Here is a 19,821-nt window from a genome sequence, read left to right on the forward strand (position 1 = left end):
ACTGGAAATAATCTCTAAATTGTTTTGATGTCTTTGTGCCACTACCTCCAAGGACCTGGAGGAAGCCTCTGAATGACATTTAGTCATGTGACCGTGCCCTACCTGCAAAGAGCGGGAAGAAATATTTGACCCCTTCCTCTAAGGAGCTCAGAGCAGTAAGAAAGACCCACACATAACAGATAATTCCAGTGCAATCAATGCACCAAGGATGACAGCAAAGTGTGTGCAGTGTGTTAGGGAACAGCAGTGGATAAACTGAAGCCAGCCTTGAGGATGGGTCGGAATGGAAGGGATCGAGGAGCTTCAGAGAGAAGCATGCACGAAATGACAGAAACATGACTTACTGGTTCAAGTATCAGAAGTCCCACCATCGCATCCAGAAAGTGCTGCCGAATCCTCTTGGGAGTAAATCCGTAAGGCCCATTATCCTCAGCTCTGTGTCCTCCCCCTTGTCCTTCTCGTGTGTCCCAAGCAGGCACCCCGAGCTCCCAGCTGAAGTACCTCCCCCCTTCCCCTGGTATCAACCTGCTGTGGGCCATGGACTCCCAGTGGGACCGGGAGTACTGTCTTTTATCTTCTTACATTTTCAAGGTGACACCTCAATCTTTTCTACACACTCGGCTTCACTCCCTCCCTGCCCTCCAGGTCTCTGAAGGAGACTCAAAGAACAGCCCAGAACTCCCAAGAGCAGTCTGAGAGCCACCAATTCTGTCAACTCTATATTCACCATCCTCCCGCAACCCCAATGGTCTGCAATAATGTGTTCAAAACCAGAAACCTGAGCATAGTGTTTTAAGAACAGCTAATTTAATATGTAGACCATTATAATCAGCCCAATCAATAGCAGTCTAAGTTAACAATTTTTTTTACTTTGCTCTCCAAGTAAAACATATTTAGTGCAATATTATCAATTTCTGTAGAAAGAAATTAAAACCCAAACAATAAGCAAATGGAGAGAAAAGACAATAAAGTGGATCCTCTTCTATTCCACCTCTTTCTGAGTAAAAATAAGATAAGGATTTATTGCAACAAACCTAAGGAAAAATTGTGTTTCCTCTGTAACATAGATCAAAATCTCTAGCACTTTCTCCTGATGAAGAAAGTCCCTCTCACAGCACCCTCTCAGCTACTCCCTACAGCAGTTTAAGGTCTGAATGAGGGTTTGTGTCTAAGCAGTTCCTAAAAGGTAAAAATGGCCTTAATTAAGACTGCAACTTTCAAAGGCATGGAGATCTAGTTTTTCTTTTTAAAAAAAAAACAATATTTAGCAGAGGCTTCCTTCCACGCCATTTTTAAATTACTTTTTTGAAAACATTTACTAAATGACTGGTAACTAAGGCAAGCCTACCATGGGAAGTTATTGTTCAGGGCAGGGGTTCCCAAACTACGGCCCCCTGAGGCCATTTACCCGGCCCCCGCCGCACTTCCGGAAGGGGCCCCTCTTTCATTGGTGGTCAGTGAGGAGCACATTGACCATCTCATTAGCCAAAAGCAGGTCCATAGTTGCCATTGAAATACTGGTCAGTTTGTTGATTTAAATTTACTTGTTCTTTATTTTAAATATTGTATTTGTTCCCATTTTGTTTTTTTACTTTAAAATATGTGCAGTGTGCATAGGGATTTGTTCATAGTTTTTTTTATAGTCCGACCCTCCAACGGTCTGAGGGACAGTGAACTGGCCCCCTGTGTAAAAAGTTTGGGGACCCCTGGTTTAGAGAGATAGAACTTCTGCATAACCCCTTTTCCTTTGGGAAAAATGGTAAAAAGGTACATCATTTTGTGTCCAAAGCAGGTAAAAAGAATAAGACCAAGCCCTTGCTTTTATCCTGCCATTTTATTGTAAGACTGAGACAGACGGCTACATTGGAGACTCCAGACACTGCACGCCTTGCGGTACAGACCTCTGGTGAAGCATCCGAGCTTCACCTCTTACGAAATGAATACGGTTTCAAGAATTTCTGTCAGCACACAATCATTCACAGCCTCCTAGATACTTTTTTTCCCTACCTTTTCTTTAAAAAGGTAATTCTCGCCAGAACCCTACCACCACTGAAGGATTCTAAGATCCTGAGCTCAAAAGTGATCTAAACCCACAGGCTAGTATAATTAGTAGTCCAAAGCTTGGTTCAAATGTTTGCAAAACAGCAAATATTGAATGCCAAATACACTACTGTTACTATGCGGTTACGACTCATAAACAAAAACTGGGTTGATACTGCGTATTGTGTGCTCGGTGTCTATTGCTATGAAGTTTATTCTTACTGCTCCTCACGGCATCACAGGGTTCAGAAATTAAACAACACATTTTCAGCATTCTAAGGTAATTACTCAAAAACTGTAATAAACATCTGCATGTTACACTAACACAATGTTCTGTATAAGTATTCTGTCATATTAATAACTCTTACTCTCTTTAAATAATAGCACACAAAAAGCTATACAAGACAAAACACCATAGAATTAATATTTCCCTCTCCCAGTTGTTAACTGGTAGCACTTTTTTCCAAGAGAAAGTGATAAAAAGTCAGAAACTTTGCATCCAGTGTTTGACTTCAACTTTTTACTTTCTTATCGTCTTCGGGTACCACCATATCCTAAATGAGAAGAGGAAATTTGTATTAGAGTGTTAATGCACTAGAACTGCTTATAGAATTACAGTAGTCATACATTTTACTGTTAGCAAATGAGTAAGAGAGACATGAGGGCAGGAGAGAATGAGAGCCCTGCTGGAACAGGCCACGCACGGCCGAGTGCAGGGCCTCGCCAGCCAGCCCTCCCATCACCCGGTCAGCAAGCCTATGCACCTGCTTGCAGCGATAACTGCTAGTCCAGCAAAGCAAAGAAGGGGTGTTCTACAGTGGGGGCCAGTGTGGTACAGGCAATCCGCCAAGTCTAAGCCAAAAAGCAGGGAGGCCAGTGGAGCCCAAGCCCTGTCCTACTGCCTCTCTCAAGTCCAGCGCTAAGTAGGAACAATGTGCGGGCAGTTTCGGACTTCCTGATGCGCGCACATGCGCGCGCACACACACACACACACACACACACACACACACACACGCACACATGCTGGCAGGTTACAAAGTAAGTGTTCCCACCTAAAAAGTCTCCACGGTTTTCAGGTTTTTCTTTAGGTCATTTGGTAATAATGTTTTACGATTTTCTTCATTTAAGTCCCTTACATTACGTACCTTTCAGTGTACAAGCATATGCACTTCTGTTGCTATACATCTGAGAGTAAACTGCTGAGTCTTGGTTTATGCTTACGTTCAATTAGGTAATGCCAAACAGTTTTTCAAAAAGTGCTGTATTAATTTATATTCACAGCAGCTCTATGAGAATGTCACTCTTACATTTCAAAATATATGTAAATATAGTCTACCACTTTGAAGAACTAAGCATTGCTCTATACCTCCCCCCCAAAAGACAAACTCAATCCCAGCACCTCCTAACTGCCTCCTTACCCACTACCTCCCATTCTCTGCGAATTATCTGCGTGTTTAACTCCAAAGAGTTCTTCTTTTTAGTATCCTTGCTTTTTGCAAAATGTCCCTTTAGTAACTGCAATAAACATTATAATCAAATTTTTTACAATTTTTTGAAGTATGCCTCAATATAGTTTTAAGTTTTACTGAATTTAAAAAGTTCAAACTTCTACCTAGAAAATTCAACTTTGGAGCTTAAAGGATCCCTAGATATCACAGAATTAAACAGATAAGGAAACCGACATCCAGGAAGGTTTTAGTTAAAACCATGGTTAGTGGCAGAAGTCTAAAGCACATCCTTGTCAAATTTTTAAAGAATGTTTAGAAGTGAGAGGAATGAATCTGATCTATACTTTGTTAATTGTCCTATTATTTTCTGGTGGGTAGACCAAATAAAACCACAACTGCTAAATATGCAATTTTCTTCTTACGTTCCAAAACTATTTCTGTATTCTACTCTTACATGACAGGAACTTCTGTAGTTTTGCTCTTACCTGATGCTGTTCTGGTTCTTGTCTCTGAACCTGAACATGCCGCCTGGCTCCCTGAGCCTCCGTGAGGCGGCGAGTTAGCATGGCTGTTCCATGGGCTGGAGTATGAGGGAGTAGATGGGTGGTACCACGAGTTGGAAAAGGGTGTTGCTGCTCTAGAAAGACAAATATACATCACGTATTTTTCTTGTGCCTTTAACTTTTAAATACCTTCTTATCCCTGAACTATCAGAAAAAATAATCTTTATCAAGTGTTTTTTTTTCTACCATGTTCTGGTATATTAGGATTAACATGAAGCAAATACTATTTTATAATTCTGATTATGGTCATTGCCATAGAGCAGCAGTTCTCAACCTGTGGGTCGCGACCCCGGTGGGGGTTGCGACCCACAGGTTGAGAACCGCTGCCATAGAGGAAGAAAGTAGAAAGGAGAAATGGCTCTTTCTTTCTAAATTTGCAATGGAGCAAAATCTGAACTTAAACTACCAATAATATTGAGGACATTCTACAGTCTGGCTCCAAGTTTTTTCCAGCCTTGCATCTGACATTCTCCTACCAAACCAGGCCACTAACTGCTCCCCAAATGTTGTGTTGTTTCCCACTTAATCACTTTCTCAGATGTCAAGTGAACACTCTTTTTCCTATCTCATACTATGTATAAAGAGGACACAAGAAGAAACACAATGAAAAAATAACACACACAATACTGATCACAGCACATGCAGTATGCCTTCCCATCCCCAAATAATCTGATTTAATAGGGTAATGTCACCATAACTTATTTTCCATAACAAAACCAAATCCAGTAAAATTGTAAGCAAAACAACTCAATAAAGAAAAGCTGAATTAAGTGAGATAAATTCAAAGCCTACCTGTTGCTGCCAAACAAATACCCTAATATTCCCCCAGTTCCCAAGCCGGTCCAGAAGCCTGGGCCTGAATTCTCAGATCCTTGTTGTCCGGTGAAAGCACTTGCAAAGCCAGAAGTTGCACCATGTGGTCCTAGAAATAAAAATGATATATTACATATTCATATTTAAACAAAACATAGCCAATAGAACCAAAGATAAAAGGAATTTCAATTATTTCACCTGCACTGGTTTTTGTTTTTGTTTCGTTTTGTTTTAGAGAGAGGTAGGGAAAGAGACAGAAAAACAAGAACAGTATGTGCCCTGACTAAGGACTGAACCAGCAACCTCTGCACTTCGCGACAACACTCCAACCAACCGAGCTATCCGGCCAGGGCTACTGTACTATTTTTTATAGTACTCAGGCCTCAACTTATAAACAAGTTGTATTCAAAAAGTGTACTCATGGCCCTGGCCGGTTGGCTCAGTGGTAGAGCATCGGCCTGGTGTGCGGGGGACCCAGGTTCGATTCCCGGCCAGGGCACATAGGAGAAGCGCCCATTTGCTTCTCTACCCCCCCCCCTTCCTCTCTCTCTCTTCCCCTCCCGCAGCCAAGGCTCCATTAGAGCAAAAGTGGCCCAGGCGCTGGGGATGGCTCCTTGGCCTCTGCCCCAGGCGCTAGAGTGGCTCTGGTCACGGCAGAGCGACGCCCCAGAGGGGCAGAGCATCGCCCCCTGGTGGGCAGAGCATCGCCCTTGGTGGGCGTGCCGGGTGGATCCCGGTCGGGCGTATGCAGGAGTCTGTCTGACTGTCTCTCCCCATTTCCAGCTTCAGAAAAATTTAAAAAAATTTTTTTAAAAAGTGTACTTATAAAATATGGATTTATAATTACGGATTTAGTTTAGTTTATATTATTTTAGTCTAGGATGGGGGGGGGTCCTCCTATACGGTCACATTTGCCCTGCTTCAGATGAGCTACTAGCATATGACTCCCACTTGTCAGAGTCACTCCTTGCGGCGGCGTGAATTCTCTAAAAGCTCCAGGTGACTGCTACACTTGAGTGTCTAAGGAGGAATGCAAGTGGAGGCAGCCAGACATTTGTTTGCATCAGCTGGGAAGTCAGGTCTTAAAGTGACCAAAAAAGTATCTTCTGTTCAGAGGAAGTTTTTTTTCTAACTGATGTATAATAATCATGAAGGCAAGTATGCTAATCAAACATGTAAAGCATAATATATGTGTACATATGCACCCATGCATGTTACTACCCACATCAATAAAACATCTCTAGTACCTAGAAGGCTTTCTCCTCATGACGATTCCCAATAGATAAGACACCCACACATCAGAGATAAGTATTTCTCAGACTGCTCTCACCTACTTCAGGGTTGTCCATCTTGACTCTTTGTAAACAGTCATATGGTAGGTACTCTTTTGTGTCTGGTATACCATGCCTAGGAGAATCAATCCTACTATTGCATATATCAGGTTGGGGGTCTTAGGGGCTTTTTTAAACTGATGTGTGGTATTCCATTGTGCTAAAAGAAAGCACAATTTGTCTCATTCTAATGTTTATGGCCATTGTATCTTCAGGTTTTGACTATTGTGCATAAAACTGCTATGAAAATTCTTGTGCATGATTTGTGTACATATGCATGCATTTCACCTAGGGATGTATCAAGGAATAGAACTACTGGGTCGTAGGGTAGGCATATGTTTTACCATTTTAACTCCAACCAGCAAGTTCCAGCTTGACTATTTAGTGTTCTGTCTTTTTAATCTTAGCCATTATAGTGGTTATATGGTAGTTAATAATGAATTCACCATGATTTTAATCTACATTTTCCAGATTAATAATGCTAAGCATCTTTTCACATTCTTATTGGACATATGAATATTATCTTTTATTATAAAATGACTGCCTGACCTGTGGTGGCGCAGTGGATAAAGCGTCGACCTGGAAATGCTGAGGTCGCCGGTTCGAAACCCTGGGCTTGCCTGGTCAAGGCACATATGGGAGTTGATGCTTCCAGCTCCTCCCCACCTTCTCTCTCTGTCTCTCTCTCCCTCTCTCTCCCTTTCTCTCTCCTCTCTAAAATGAATACATAAAATTTTTTAAAAAATGACTGTTTAAGCCCTCTGTCCATTTTTAAAACTGGATTGTTTGTCTTTTCTTAGATTTGTGGGAACTCTTTATCTATTTTAGATGTGCATCCTCTGTTGGGTATGTCATATTTTCTCCAAGTGTGTAGCTTGCCTTTTCACTCTCTTAATGTTGTCTTTTGATTACTAGATGTTTTTTGTTTTTAATTTAGTGAGAGAGAGCGAGGGACAGGCAGGGACAGACAGGAAGGGAGAGAGATGAGAGCATCAGCTCTGAGTTGTGGCACTTTAGTTGTTCATTGATTGCTTTCTCATATGTGCCTTGAAGGGGGGGTTAAGGGGGGCTCCAGCTGAGCCAGTGACCCCTTGCTCAAGCCAGCAACATTTGGGTTCAAGCCAGCAACCATGGGGTCATGTCTGTGATCCCATACTCAAATTGGCACTAAAGCTGGTAAGTCTGCACTTAAGCCGGTGAGCCCACACTCAAGCCAGGTGAGCCCTCACTCAAGCCAGGTGAGCCCGTGCTCAAGCTGGCGACCTCGGGGTTTCAAACCTGAGTTCTCAGCACCTCAGGTCAATGCTCTATCCACTGCACCAATGCCTGATCAGGCATTGATAACTAGATGTTCTTAATTTAAATAAGTCTAATTTATCCATCTTTTCTTTCATGGCTGGTATTTTTTGTGTTCCAAGAAATTTTTACCTATCCCAAGGTCACGACAAATGTTGCCTATATTTTTACTTAGAAACTTAATTATTCTATCTTTTGAGATCTATAATACTTTAAATGTTTGTTTATGGTGTGACACAGAGTGTCACATTCTAAATGATTAATATCAAATCTGATCAAGTTTTTCTGATTAAGATGATTTACAATTCAACCATGCAGCCGGAAAACAGTAATGAAAAGCCTTACAGAGAAACAGAACAAAAGAGGTCAAAGACACTGAAAGTAAAACCGAAACGAGAAGACAAATCCGCTGTGACTCCTCATGCAACCCCTTCCTATCTCAGACACTGTACAGGGTTCGCACCTCTCCTACCCTGCGCAGTGCCACTGCCCAGGCAACCCACCTGTGAACCCTGGAACGAGAAGACAAATCGGCTTTGACTCCCCATGCAACCACTTCCTATCTCAGACACTGTACAGGGTTCGCACCTCTCCTACCCTGCGCAGTGCCACTGCCCAGGCAACCCACCTGTGAACCCTGGCTTGAAGCCTGGGGGAGGGGGTCCCGCCGAGTTGCTGAATCCCTGGTAACGGTGAGAATACGGAGGATACTCAGAATATGGTGGAGGCGAATCTTGACCATCACTAAGGAACAACTTATAAACCCCAAAGGCAATAGCAAGTAACACCACGATGGTAATCAACCCACTGATGCCACCGGAATGTGGGGAGTACAACTTTTGGTAATAATCAGAGAAAGAGTTAGAGCCGTAGCTCTTCCCAGACTCTCTCAGCTTCTTCAGGCCGAGGTCCGTGTAATCTAAGTCATACTCCAGGCCGCAGGAGCCTCTGAGCACATACTGGTCTTCAGAGGACTCATAGCCTTCACAGCTCACCACAGTCTTTCCAAATTTGTACGCAACGTCTAAATCAGTCTTACACTCCCACTGTGAAAAGAAGTAGAAATAGGTTATTAGGACCAAAAGATTTTATTTCAGTTTCTATCACTTGGGCTACCTAGCTGTCGTAAAACTGCAAGACCAAGCAAGGGAGCGACAGACAACACTCAGGACGGTGAGTGGTTCTGTGCTGGGAGGAGGGCACGCGAGGGGCCGCGGAGACACTGGTGACACTGATGTTCTGCCCCTTCATTCTTTTTTCATACATTTTTATTGAATTTGTTGGTGTGACAATGATTAATAATGTTCTACTTAAGCTAGGTGGTAGGTACATGAGTGTTCATTTTATTGCTATACATATTTTGTACATAATAATTATTCTCTAAAATTTACAAATTTTAAGGGAAAAATTTTTTTTAGATTTTATTTATTGATTTTAGAAAGAAGAGAGAGCAAAAGAGAGATGGGGCTAGTGGTGAGAGCAGGAAGCATCAACTCATCATATGTGCCTTGACCAGGCAAGCCCAGGGTCTCGAACCAGCGACCTCAGCATTCCAGGTCAGGGCTTTATCCACTGTGCCACCACAGGTCAGGTGCAGTTTCTAAATCAACTTTTTACCACTGTTGTTCAAGATGTTTCCTTTTAAAATAGGTTTTTTTTTTAATATTAAGGCTCAAAACCCAGTATCATATATACACTGCCCACAAAAATTAGGGGATCAGGGAACATGCAGATACTCTAGTACTTTCAACCTTCTGTATAGTACAGTGGTAGTCAACCTGGTCCCCTCTGCCTACTAGTGGGCGTTCCAGCTTTCATGGTGGGCGGTAGCGGAGCAACCAAAGTATAACTAAAAAGACAGATTTAACTATAGTAAGTTGTTTTATAAAGATTTATTCTGTCAAACTTAGCAAAAATCCAATATAAAGTACTTGGTAAGTAATTATTATTATATGCTTTAACTTTCTGTAACTCTGCTTTATAAATTTTATAAAGTAAAGTTACTTCCCTACTTTATAAATCACCATTACTGTGGAATCAGTGGGTAGTTAGAAAATTTTACTACTAACAGAGATACAAAAGTGGGTGGTAGGTATAAAAAGATTGACTACCCCTACTATAGTGCATTTCCACCAATGAAATAAAAGTTGAGTTTGCATCTCATTTGCATAATTGAACTTTCTTTGATTTGTTGTTTGCTTTTCTGATGTTCTTGCTTAATAAGAAAAAATTAAATGCTTTTTTTATCGCTTCATATTCATTTTGAAATATCCCCTAATTTTTGTGAGCAGTATATAAAGATCTGATAGTTACATATAGTATCAGAGATAGTATATGACCTGTGAGAAACACTTTCTACACAAATTTTTAACCACTGACTAGCATTCCAGGGTCCATTCCTATAAGTAATTCTCTAAAGTTATTTTTAAAGATACTTTTACAGCGGTAGAGCGTCGGCCTAGCGTGCGGAGGACCCGGGTTTGATTCCCGGCCAGGGCACACAGGAGAAGCGCCCATTTGCTTCTCCACCCCTCCGCCGCGCTTTCCTCTCTGTCTCTCTCTTCCCCTCCCGCAGCCAAGGCTCCATTGGAGCAAGGATGGCCCGGGCGCTGGGGATGGCTCCTTGGCCTCTGCCCCAGGCGCTAGAGTGGCTCTGGTCGCAACATGGCGACGCCCAGGATGGGCAGAGCATCGCCCCTGGTGGGCGTGCCGGGTGGATCCCGGTGGGGCGCATGCGGGAGTCTGTCTGACTGTCTCTCCCTGTTTCCAGCTTCAGAAAAATGGGGGAAAAAAAAAAAAAAAGATACTTTTAAAAATGCAAAAAGGCCTGACCAGGTGGTGGCGCAGTGGATAGAGCGTCGGACTGGGATGCAGAAGGACCCAGGTTCGAGACCCCGAGGTCGCCAGCTTGAGCGCGGGCTCATCTGGCTTGAGCAAAAAGCTCACCAGCTTGGACCCAAGGTCGCTGGTTCCAGCAAGGGGTTACTCGGTCTGCTGAAGGCTCGCGGTCAAGGCACATATGAGAGGGCAATCAATGAACAACTAAGAAGTCGCAACGCACAACGAAAAACTAATGATTGATGCCTCTCATCTCTCCGTTCCTGTCTGTCTGTCCCTGTCTATCTCTGCCTATGTAAAAAAAAATAATAATAAAAAATGCAAAAAGAATCCACAATACCCTTGCAAATGTCCACTTTAATAAAAAAGCCCAGGTTTAGTTTAAATTTTAGAACTATATTTTGAGCTGAATAGGTAACATGCCTCTTTAACAACATTTGAAGAGACACAGCTAAAATAGATTTTATTGGTCCTATTGCCTTTCTGTAAGAGGAAGACAAATTTATCTTCTCTCCAATTTCAGATACACTATATTATTTTTTGTAAAAGCTTTACTGAGATACTCACATCCAAATATTCACCCATTTCAATGGTTTTTAGTCTATTCAGAGTTGAATAGACTAAAACCATCACCATAATCAATCGTAGAATATTTTCACTGCCCACAAAAGAAATTTTATATCCATTAGCAGCCATGTCCTCCCTCCCTCCAAATCTCCCAGCCCTAGGCTTCCCAAGAATACTGAACAATGTCCCAATAAACACTTCATTGAATTAAAAAGCCCATCTGGCCCGCCGTCAACGTGGTGAGTGTTACCTGTACATCATAGCCATCCCAGCCTTTGTTCTGGCACTGCACGACTTTGGGGGTGTAAGAATCACATCCAGCTGTGCCTCCGACACATTTTAACTGTGGGACCGGGTCCAGCCTGCGGGAGGTGGTATAGCGGTCATAGTGGAGGGTGAGAGCTTTTATATCCTGCAACAAAATTCTGTCTGAAAGAATAAGAACACATATGAACAGACAGTAAATATCTTGTCAAATGCAGAAAGTCATCCTAATGAAACTCTTGTCATGCTAAATACTCTTAAAAGCAAGGCTCTTTCTCATCTTTTGAGCATGACTAAGAAAGAGAGGGGACAACCTTCTAAAGCCAGACCAACAACACTCAGGTGTCTTGCACAAAATACAGGTGGCCTCCCCTGTTTCAGGCTGGGGCCCCCAAACTGCTTCTATATCACAAGTTCAACATAATTTTTGCAAAGTCAGAAAAAGTTCATTAACCTGAAATGTTAATGTCTAGGTACAACATTAATGGTTAATTAAAATGGCAAAAAATATACATCCTTGTTCCTGAAGCACATTTCATGACTTAAATGTCTGTCAACAGGTGAATGGATTAATTAAATTTTGGCTTATTCATACAGTGGAATATTCTACAGCAGTTAAAATTAGTGAACTAGAGCCTGACCAGGTGGTTGCGCAGTGGCTAGAGCGTCAGACTGGGATGCAGAGGACCCAGGTTCGAGACCCCGAGGTTGCCAACTTGAACGTGGGCTCATCTGGCTTGAGCAAAAAGCTCACCAGTTTGGACCCTAGGTTGCTGGCATGAACAAGGGGTTACTCAGTCTGCTGAAGGCCTGTGGTCAAGGCACACAGGAGAAAGCAATCAATGAACAACTAAGATGTCGCAACGAAAAACTGATGATTGATGCTTCTCATCTCTCTCCGTTCTTGTCTGTCTGTCCCTATCTATCTATCCCTCTCCCTGACTCTCTGTCCCTGTAAAAAAAATAAAAATAAAAAATTAGTGAACTAGAACTCATGTTATCAGACTAGGTAATAGTAAAAACATTTTAAGCAAAACAAGCTGCAGAATGTTTAGTATGATATAACATTACATACACCTTGACAACAAACTAAGCAGTACTGCATATTGCTAATGTCTAGGTAATGATGTTTATAATGACAGCATGAAAACATGAGCAAGAATAAGTGAACTCCAAATTCAAATGAGTACCTCTGAGGAGAGACGGAAAGAAGGGGCTTTAGCTCTCTATCCCTAATGTTTTATTACTTTGCAGGTGGGGAGATTTGGGTATCAGATTGCTGCCAATATGATGTGAAGATTTCATAAATCTGGGTAGTGAGTATATTGGTGTCTATTGTGTACATTTTTAAGTATTTCAAATCTTTCATAACTTTACAAATTAAAAATATTTAAACTATTTTATAAATTAAAAATCACAATGACAAAGAGGGTGAAGAACAAAAAGTCAAGACAAGGAAACTGTCTGGCATTCATGTACATAAATGAATATTAAAGTATTATTAGAAAATAATTTTATTATTAGAAAATTATTAGTAGTAGTCTTTCTACTTCTCAATCTTGGATTATGATGGGAGACGACTGTGGACTGGTTCATTCAACATCCATTTCACCCTCACACTGGTGGTGCACCTCCTTGCAAAGCTAAAGGGATTCTAAAAACTCTTGCAGCTTAAGTCCCCAAAAGGTAAACTCAAGCCAGGTGTGGAGAGCAGCGCTTAAACTCAGTGCTGTGTCCTTAGGCTAGCAAGCAGTCACGGAGCTCTGGGTGTCCTGACAGTGTTCTAGTACCCGTACCAGCTTCATGGATGCCGAGAGGCCAGATGTGAGCCATCCACTTTTTACTGCTGCTCAGAGCAGACATCACTTTCTACCATTCTGTTAGCACTTAGTTCCCTATACTCAACCTGTCAAATTAGCAGAATTTGCTGCCACTCAAATTCCACTAAAACTATAATAAGCGGGTTGTTTTGATGATGTAGATGAACAACATCAAATAAAACAGAAAAGAAGACAGCAACAGAACTCTGAAATGTGAAAGCCTACGGGAGGTGGTATAATGGTCGGTGAGGAGACCTAAATAAAAGCCAAATGCCAAACCAGGCACGGAGAAAACTGAGAACCAATCTCACGTAATAGAATCCCTAAGAAGAACAGAAATTGGCAACTTTTGAACTGGATATGCCTAAAATAAGCCCTACAAGGTGAAAGCTACTTGAGAAGCAGCTTCATTCCCTGAATCTTTCCCCCAGTTTATGCTGCTGCTACTGTCCCTTCTCCCCCCGAGAAACGTGAGGAGACACTCTCTGAAGCGGGCCAACCGAAGGGCCCTGTCCTAGCGGATACCTGGTACAGCAGAGGGCACGGCAACACACACGGGGAAGGGGTCCCAGTAACTGCACGCACTCTGCATGCCGAGTGCCGAAAGCATAAACCTCTTTGCCCACAAGGCTCACAAAACACCAGCAACCATTCCCTTGCCCTCTGAGTGAGAGACCGGAAGTCTATTCCCTTTGTAAACTAACCAATAAGAAATACTTAAATACAGCAATATCAATTTTCCCAAATAAGAACCACCCAAGCAACCCTACAGTCACCAGGTCACCTGACAGTAAAGTTTAAAGTCCAAAAGCACCGACCATACATTGATACCTTCCAATCAGCTTTTTGGTTCCCATCCTTAATTTTGAGCAGAGAGCCAAGAATTACTAAAAATATGAGGAAATTCCCTAACATGGAGTACAACAACCAGGACAAAACAACCCACAAAAGCAATCTGGAGGGAAGAGAGACTATACAGGGAGAAGAACATATTTTTATTTTTTTAAAGCTATGATAGCCTCAAAGATATAACACACTGCATCCATAAAACAATCATCTTGAAAGGGGACACTCAGAGAACAAAACAAGAGCTCTTAGAAATTAAAACCAGGGCAGCTGAGATGAAAAATACAATAGAACTATTACAAGTTCAAGGTAATAAAATCTCCTTGAAAGTGGAGCAAAAAGATGGAAAGTCGGTCTGGGGTGGGGGGGGTAGAAAATTACAGAACCAGTTCAGGAAGTCCAAAATGCCAACAGGAGTTCCAGAAAAAGGAGGGGAGAGAAATCAGATGGAACACATTCAGAGATATACTTCAAGAAAAGTTCCCAAACTGAAGGGTGTGAGCTGTCATATTAAAAGAAGCCAATAAACAGGGTCTCAAAACAGACCCACACAAAGGCATATCATTGTGAAATCTTAGAACAGTGTACAGTAACTGCCAACAAATACTGCCAGAAGAAAAGGAGAGAAACAGGTGACGTACAAAAGAAAGACTTAGAAAAGCTTCCAGTATCTCAAAAAGATAGAAGCAGAAAATGAAAGAAAAGTCTGGCTGGGTGTTCCAGATTGTCACTCAAGCAGGAGGGCAGAATTTTCGGGCTCATTGGTATGGTGCCAAGTAGCATTACAGCATGCTTTCTAGTCACAAGTGGGAAAAATGTAACTTCACAAGAGAGGTAAAGTCACTATAATCTACTAGTCAATCCCAGCATTGTTAATAGTAGGACAAACTGATTTTACAGCATTTCCTGTGATGTAATCTCCAAAAGTAGCCTGACCAGGTGGTGGCGCAGTGGATAGAGCGTCGGACTGGGATGTGGAAGGACCCAGGTTCGAGACCCCGAGGTCGCCAGTTTGAGCGCGGGCTCATCTGGCTTGAGCAAAGAGCTCACCAGCTTAGACCCAAGGTCGCTGGCTCCAGCAGGGGGTTAATCAGTCTGCTGAAGGCCCGCGGTCAAGGCACATGTGAGAAAGCAATCAATGAACAACTAAGAAGTCACAACGCGCAACGAGAAACTGATGATTGATGCTTCTCATCTCTCTCCGTTCCTGTCTGTCTGTCCCTGTCTATCTCTGCCTCTGAAAAAAAAAAAAATCCAAAAGTATTTAATATAAATCTAATTAATCTTTGGACCTAATCCAGTTTTTTTTAAATACAGGGAAGTAAAAAAACTAAAACACCACCAATAAAAACAGAATCCAGAATATAGGATATTTTAAGGACAACTGTCTCAATTTCTCCAGCAACATAGTAGCATGAAAAAAGGGACTGTCCTACATTTTAAAAGATAATTCAATCAGAGCTGATGCACGGTGCTAGACTGGGTGCTGGTTTGAGCAAACTAACGTAGACATTTTTGGAACTGTAATATCTGAATATGAAACGAGTAATAATTGACATTAAGAAATTAGAATTGGCCCTGGCCAGTTAGCTCAGAAGAGAGAGCGTCCGCCTCACATGCAGACATCTGGGGTTTGATCCCCAGTCAGGGCACAAATGACAAACGACCATCTGATTCTCTTCCCCTTCCTCTCCCCCTTCTCTCTCTCTCTTCACCTCTGGAAGCCAGTAGCTCCAATGGTTTAAGCCTCAGCTCCCTGGTGCTGAGGACAGCTGGCTGGTCCAAGTGTTGGCCTCAGGCGCTGGGGGGATAGCTCAGTTGATTCCAACATCTACCCCAGATGGGGTTGCTGGGTGAATCCTGGTCCAAGAGCATGCAGAAGTCTGTCTATCTCCTCTCCTCTCACTTAAAAAAAAAAATTTTTAACCCAATAAAATAGCTTCATAAAATAAAGGACAAAGCGGAATTTATAAAAATTGGTTCATTTACTTTGCAAATATTTTGGCATTTTTGTTCTTGTTTTTCCAGAACAACAGTTTCATAGAGTAAGAGAGAGTTACCAGGAAGTGGTTCACCATTAATTCAAATTTGATTTCTTTTTATTTTTAATCCCCCTGACTCTTAAACTCTTAAAACTGTTCTGTTTTGCCTGATTGGTGGTGGCGCAGTGGATCAAGCATCGACCTGGAACGCTGAGGTCACTGGTTCGAAACCCTGGGCTTGCCTGGTCAAGGCACATATGGGAGTTGATGCTTCCTACTCCTCCCCCTCTTCTCTCTCTCTCATCTCTAAAATGAATAAATAAATAAAAATAATTTTTTTAAAAACTGTTCTCTTTTGCCTGACCTGTGGTGGCGCAGTGGATAAAGCATCAACCTGGAAATGCTGAGGTCGCCGGTTCGAAACCCTGGGCTTGCCTGGTCAAGGCACATATGGAAGTTGATGCTTCCTGCTCCTCCCCCCTTCTTTCTCTCTGTCTCTCCTCTCTCTCTCTCTGTCTCTCCCTCTCCTCTCTAAAATGAATAAAATAAAATTTAAAAAGTTCTCTTTTAAGAATTCATTGAGGGTTCAACTAGTTTATTCTTCATTTCAATTTTTAAATAATTCTGATAAAAGTCTATTTATTTACAACTTTCTAGGAATATATTAAGGAAAATGTACATTTAAATACAACCTAGCTAGCCTGACCTGTGGTGGCGCAGTGGATAAAGCGTCAACCTGGAAATGCTGAGGTTGCCGGTTCAAAACCCTGGGCTTGCCTGGTCAAGGCACATATGGGAGTTGATGCTTCCAGCTCCTCCCCTCATCTCTCTCTGTCTCTCCTCTCTCTCTGTCTCTCCCTCTCCTCTCTAAAATGAACAAATAAAAATAAATAAAATAAAAAATAAAATAAAATAAATACAACCTAGCATTTTATTTAGTTTAGTAGTAATAAAACATCCACAACAAATGGGTTACTCAAAGTCAAGTAGTTGCAATATAGCACCTTCTCTCATTTCAGCATTTAAGAATAACACAGCATTATAGAAATAAGTCTGTTGCTTAAGCTCAAAAATATAAGCATCTACTATCACCAAGGCATAAATGCAATATTGGTACACTTTTCAACATACTTCAACATCTTTACTCCCCAGAACAAAAATGAAATGAAATTTTAAATGTTTAAGTTATTTTTTAATTCCAATTTAAGAGCATGCATTATTTATTAAAATGGAAATCTGTGCGTGTGTGATACATATACACACATATACATATTATTAATTACATTATTGAGCCCATAAAAATTCTTTAAGTAGGCCCTGGCCGGTTGGCTCAGTGGTAGAGCGTCGGCCTGGCGTGCGGAAGTCCTGGGTTCGATTCCTGGCCAGGGCACACAGGAGAAGCGCCCATCTGCTTCTCCACCCCTCCCCCTCTCCTTCCTCTCTGTCTCTCTCTTCCCCTCCCGCAGCCGGAGCTCCATTGGAGCAAAGATGACCGGGGCGCTGGGGATGGCTCCTTGGCCTCTGCCCCAGGCGCTAGAGTGGCTCTGGTCGCCACAGATCGACGGCCCGGAGGGGCAGAGCATCGCCCCCTGGTGGGCGTGCCGGGTGGATCCCGGTCGGGCGCATGCGGGAGTCTGTCTGACTGCCTCCCCGTTTCCAGCTTCAGGAAAAAAAAAAAATTCTTTAAGTAATTCTAATAACATAGTAATATAAAAGAACCTTTTCCCTAAAAATCACTTATGTCCCATCACAAAAAAATAATAATAATAAGATGAGAAAATATTTCTTAAATTCTAGAGTACGGTGATAATGAAAAAAGCTGGCGTTACGCAACGTCCTTCGCTGTAATGGTCATTAAGAAGCAAGAGTTAGGCTAACCTACCTAGAGGTTTGTTACCCTGCCCACTAAAGCGAGACACAGATGACGCCGGTGTCAAGTAAACCGCCAGGCCCAGCAACAGGTGGCCATGACAACAACCAGGGACAAGTCATGACAACAGAGCAAGACGCGCAGGTGTGTCGAGCTTTCCAGGCAGACTCGGGATGAGGGCCGCAGCCCGAGAAAACTGAAGGCGGATAAATTCTGAGTCCGGGGAAGGAAGAAGGGGGACGCTAAGAACACTGGCACGTCTCGCCCCACCGAGTCCCCAACAGTCCCCACGCTCCCGTGGGACGTCTGGGAGGAGCAAAGGCGCCGGGCAGGGCACAGGTGCACAGCAAAGGGGAGGGAAAGGAGGAAGGAGGGCACTGCGGCGAGCGAAACCTGCGGCCCGCGGGGCGTCTCAGCGCAGGCCACAGGCGGCGGGAAGGGGTGAGGGCAGCCCGCACTCACCACGGCTGCTCCAGCCCACGGCAGGGCCCGCGATCAGAAGCAAAAGGACGCCGAGGCGAGGGCAGCGTCCGGCCGCCCCGGGCCCACCGGCCGCGGCCATGGCGCTGGGCGAAGATGGCGCGCGGCTGCCAGGCAGACGCGGGCCGGTACCAGGACTGTGGAAATTCGCGCGCAGATGCACAGCGACGCCACAAACTCCAGCCGCGGAGAAAGGAAGGCCTCTGTACGGAACCGCAGCAGCTACGAAGGTCCCTGCGCCTTGCTCACGTCACTGCCGCTGCGGCGCGTGGAGGACCGGCAGTGGCTGCTGCTGGCCCGCCCCTGGGGCTTAGTGCGGTCGGGGGCGGGGCGCCGCCGTTTAGGGCGGAGCCAAAGGAGTGCTACAAGATGTGGGCGGGGCCGGGGGCTGTTCACCCTAAGATTCCCAGCGTGGGTTGCTGCAGTTGAAGAGAGTGAAACCACCGCAACGCAAAAAACCCTAAGATAGGTGCAGTCAAGTTGTGTATTTCCAAGTCCTCAATAACTGTCCCCAGGGAAGTTAGCGTGCCTATTTAACTTTATGTCTTCAGCAGCCAGCATAACTCCTGGCTCATTATTTGTGTTCTGTAACCATTCGCTACAGAGACGATTCGAGCAAAAGTTAGCATGGAAATCCATTGTCTGGTTTCAGAGGCTCAGAGCCTTTAGTATTTCCTTGTGCGTGGTGGCAGTAATAATCTTCAAACCACCAGGAGAAACTACAGCCTAAATAAAGAACCAACCAAAGAAAACAGTTCTAGAGTGCAGAGGCATTATTTTTGAGGTCTGACAGGCCTACGGCGTTTCATTCATTTATTCAGCATATCTAGACTGAATGCCTAATATGTGTCCGGTACTGTTTTAGGCGCGGAGGAGGATAGAGCCATGGATCTTACACTGAAGTGGAATAGAACACACAAAACTAACAGATAAATTAATAAAATAAGATAATAGGTAGTGATAAGTGCATTGATGGAAATAAAACAAGGCGATACAGCCCTGGCCAGATAGCTTAGTTGCTTAGAACACCCTCCCAAAGTACAGAGGTTGCAGCTTGATCCCTGGTCAGGGCACGTTGATGTTCCTGTCTCTCTCCTTCTCTCTCTCTCCCCCTCAAAAATAAATAAAAAGATTATAATAAAACAGGGAGCTACAATAGTACTGGGAGGCAACTTCAAGGTGGATCTTACTGAGCAAGTGATATTGAAGCTTTGAGACCTGAATGATGAGAAAGAACCGGCCACACAAAGATCAGGGGAAGAGCCTTCACTCACAGCAAAGAGATGCAACAGCTCCAGCTTTGTTTTAAGGACCAGCATTCACTAATTTTATCAATACTTTTATATACTGAGCACTTACCAGTAACTAATAGTACCTGCCAGGCACTGTGAATACAGCAGTGAATAGAACAAAATTTGGGGAGTGGGAAAGGCAAACAAGGCTGGTAGAAATGAAGCAAAGTAAGGAGGAGAGTAGGATAAAGCAGGCAGAACATTGGTGGCTTAGAGTGGGACCAAGCACAACTAGAATAAATAGAAAATTCTATTCTCGCCCTGGCCGGTGGTGCAGTGGATAAAGTGTCGTCCTTGAGCACCGAGGCACTGGTTCAACCCAGGGTCTCCAGCTCCCAGGGGTGCTGGCTCAACCCCCATTCAAGCCTAGT

General features: G+C 43.3%; 1 protein-coding gene across 1 annotated transcript; it reads right to left on the reverse strand.

The window, feature by feature from the left end:
* Positions 1-1,815: 1,815 nt before the first annotated feature.
* SARAF (store-operated calcium entry associated regulatory factor) lies at positions 1,816-18,448 on the reverse strand. Its single transcript, XM_066235040.1, has 6 exons — positions 18,141-18,448; positions 11,147-11,325; positions 8,120-8,537; positions 4,844-4,973; positions 3,974-4,125; positions 1,816-2,594 (listed from the first exon to the last, which is right to left on the reverse strand). The coding sequence occupies exons 1-6, from the start codon at positions 18,238-18,240 to the stop codon at positions 2,569-2,571; spliced, it is 1,005 nt and encodes a 334-aa protein (XP_066091137.1). The 5' UTR covers positions 18,241-18,448; the 3' UTR covers positions 1,816-2,568.
* Between the last annotated feature and the right edge of the window lie 1,373 nt (positions 18,449-19,821).

The sequence above is a fragment of the Saccopteryx bilineata genome, chromosome 6 (assembly GCF_036850765.1).
Source record: "Saccopteryx bilineata isolate mSacBil1 chromosome 6, mSacBil1_pri_phased_curated, whole genome shotgun sequence".
Taxonomy (NCBI): domain Eukaryota; kingdom Metazoa; phylum Chordata; class Mammalia; order Chiroptera; family Emballonuridae; genus Saccopteryx; species Saccopteryx bilineata.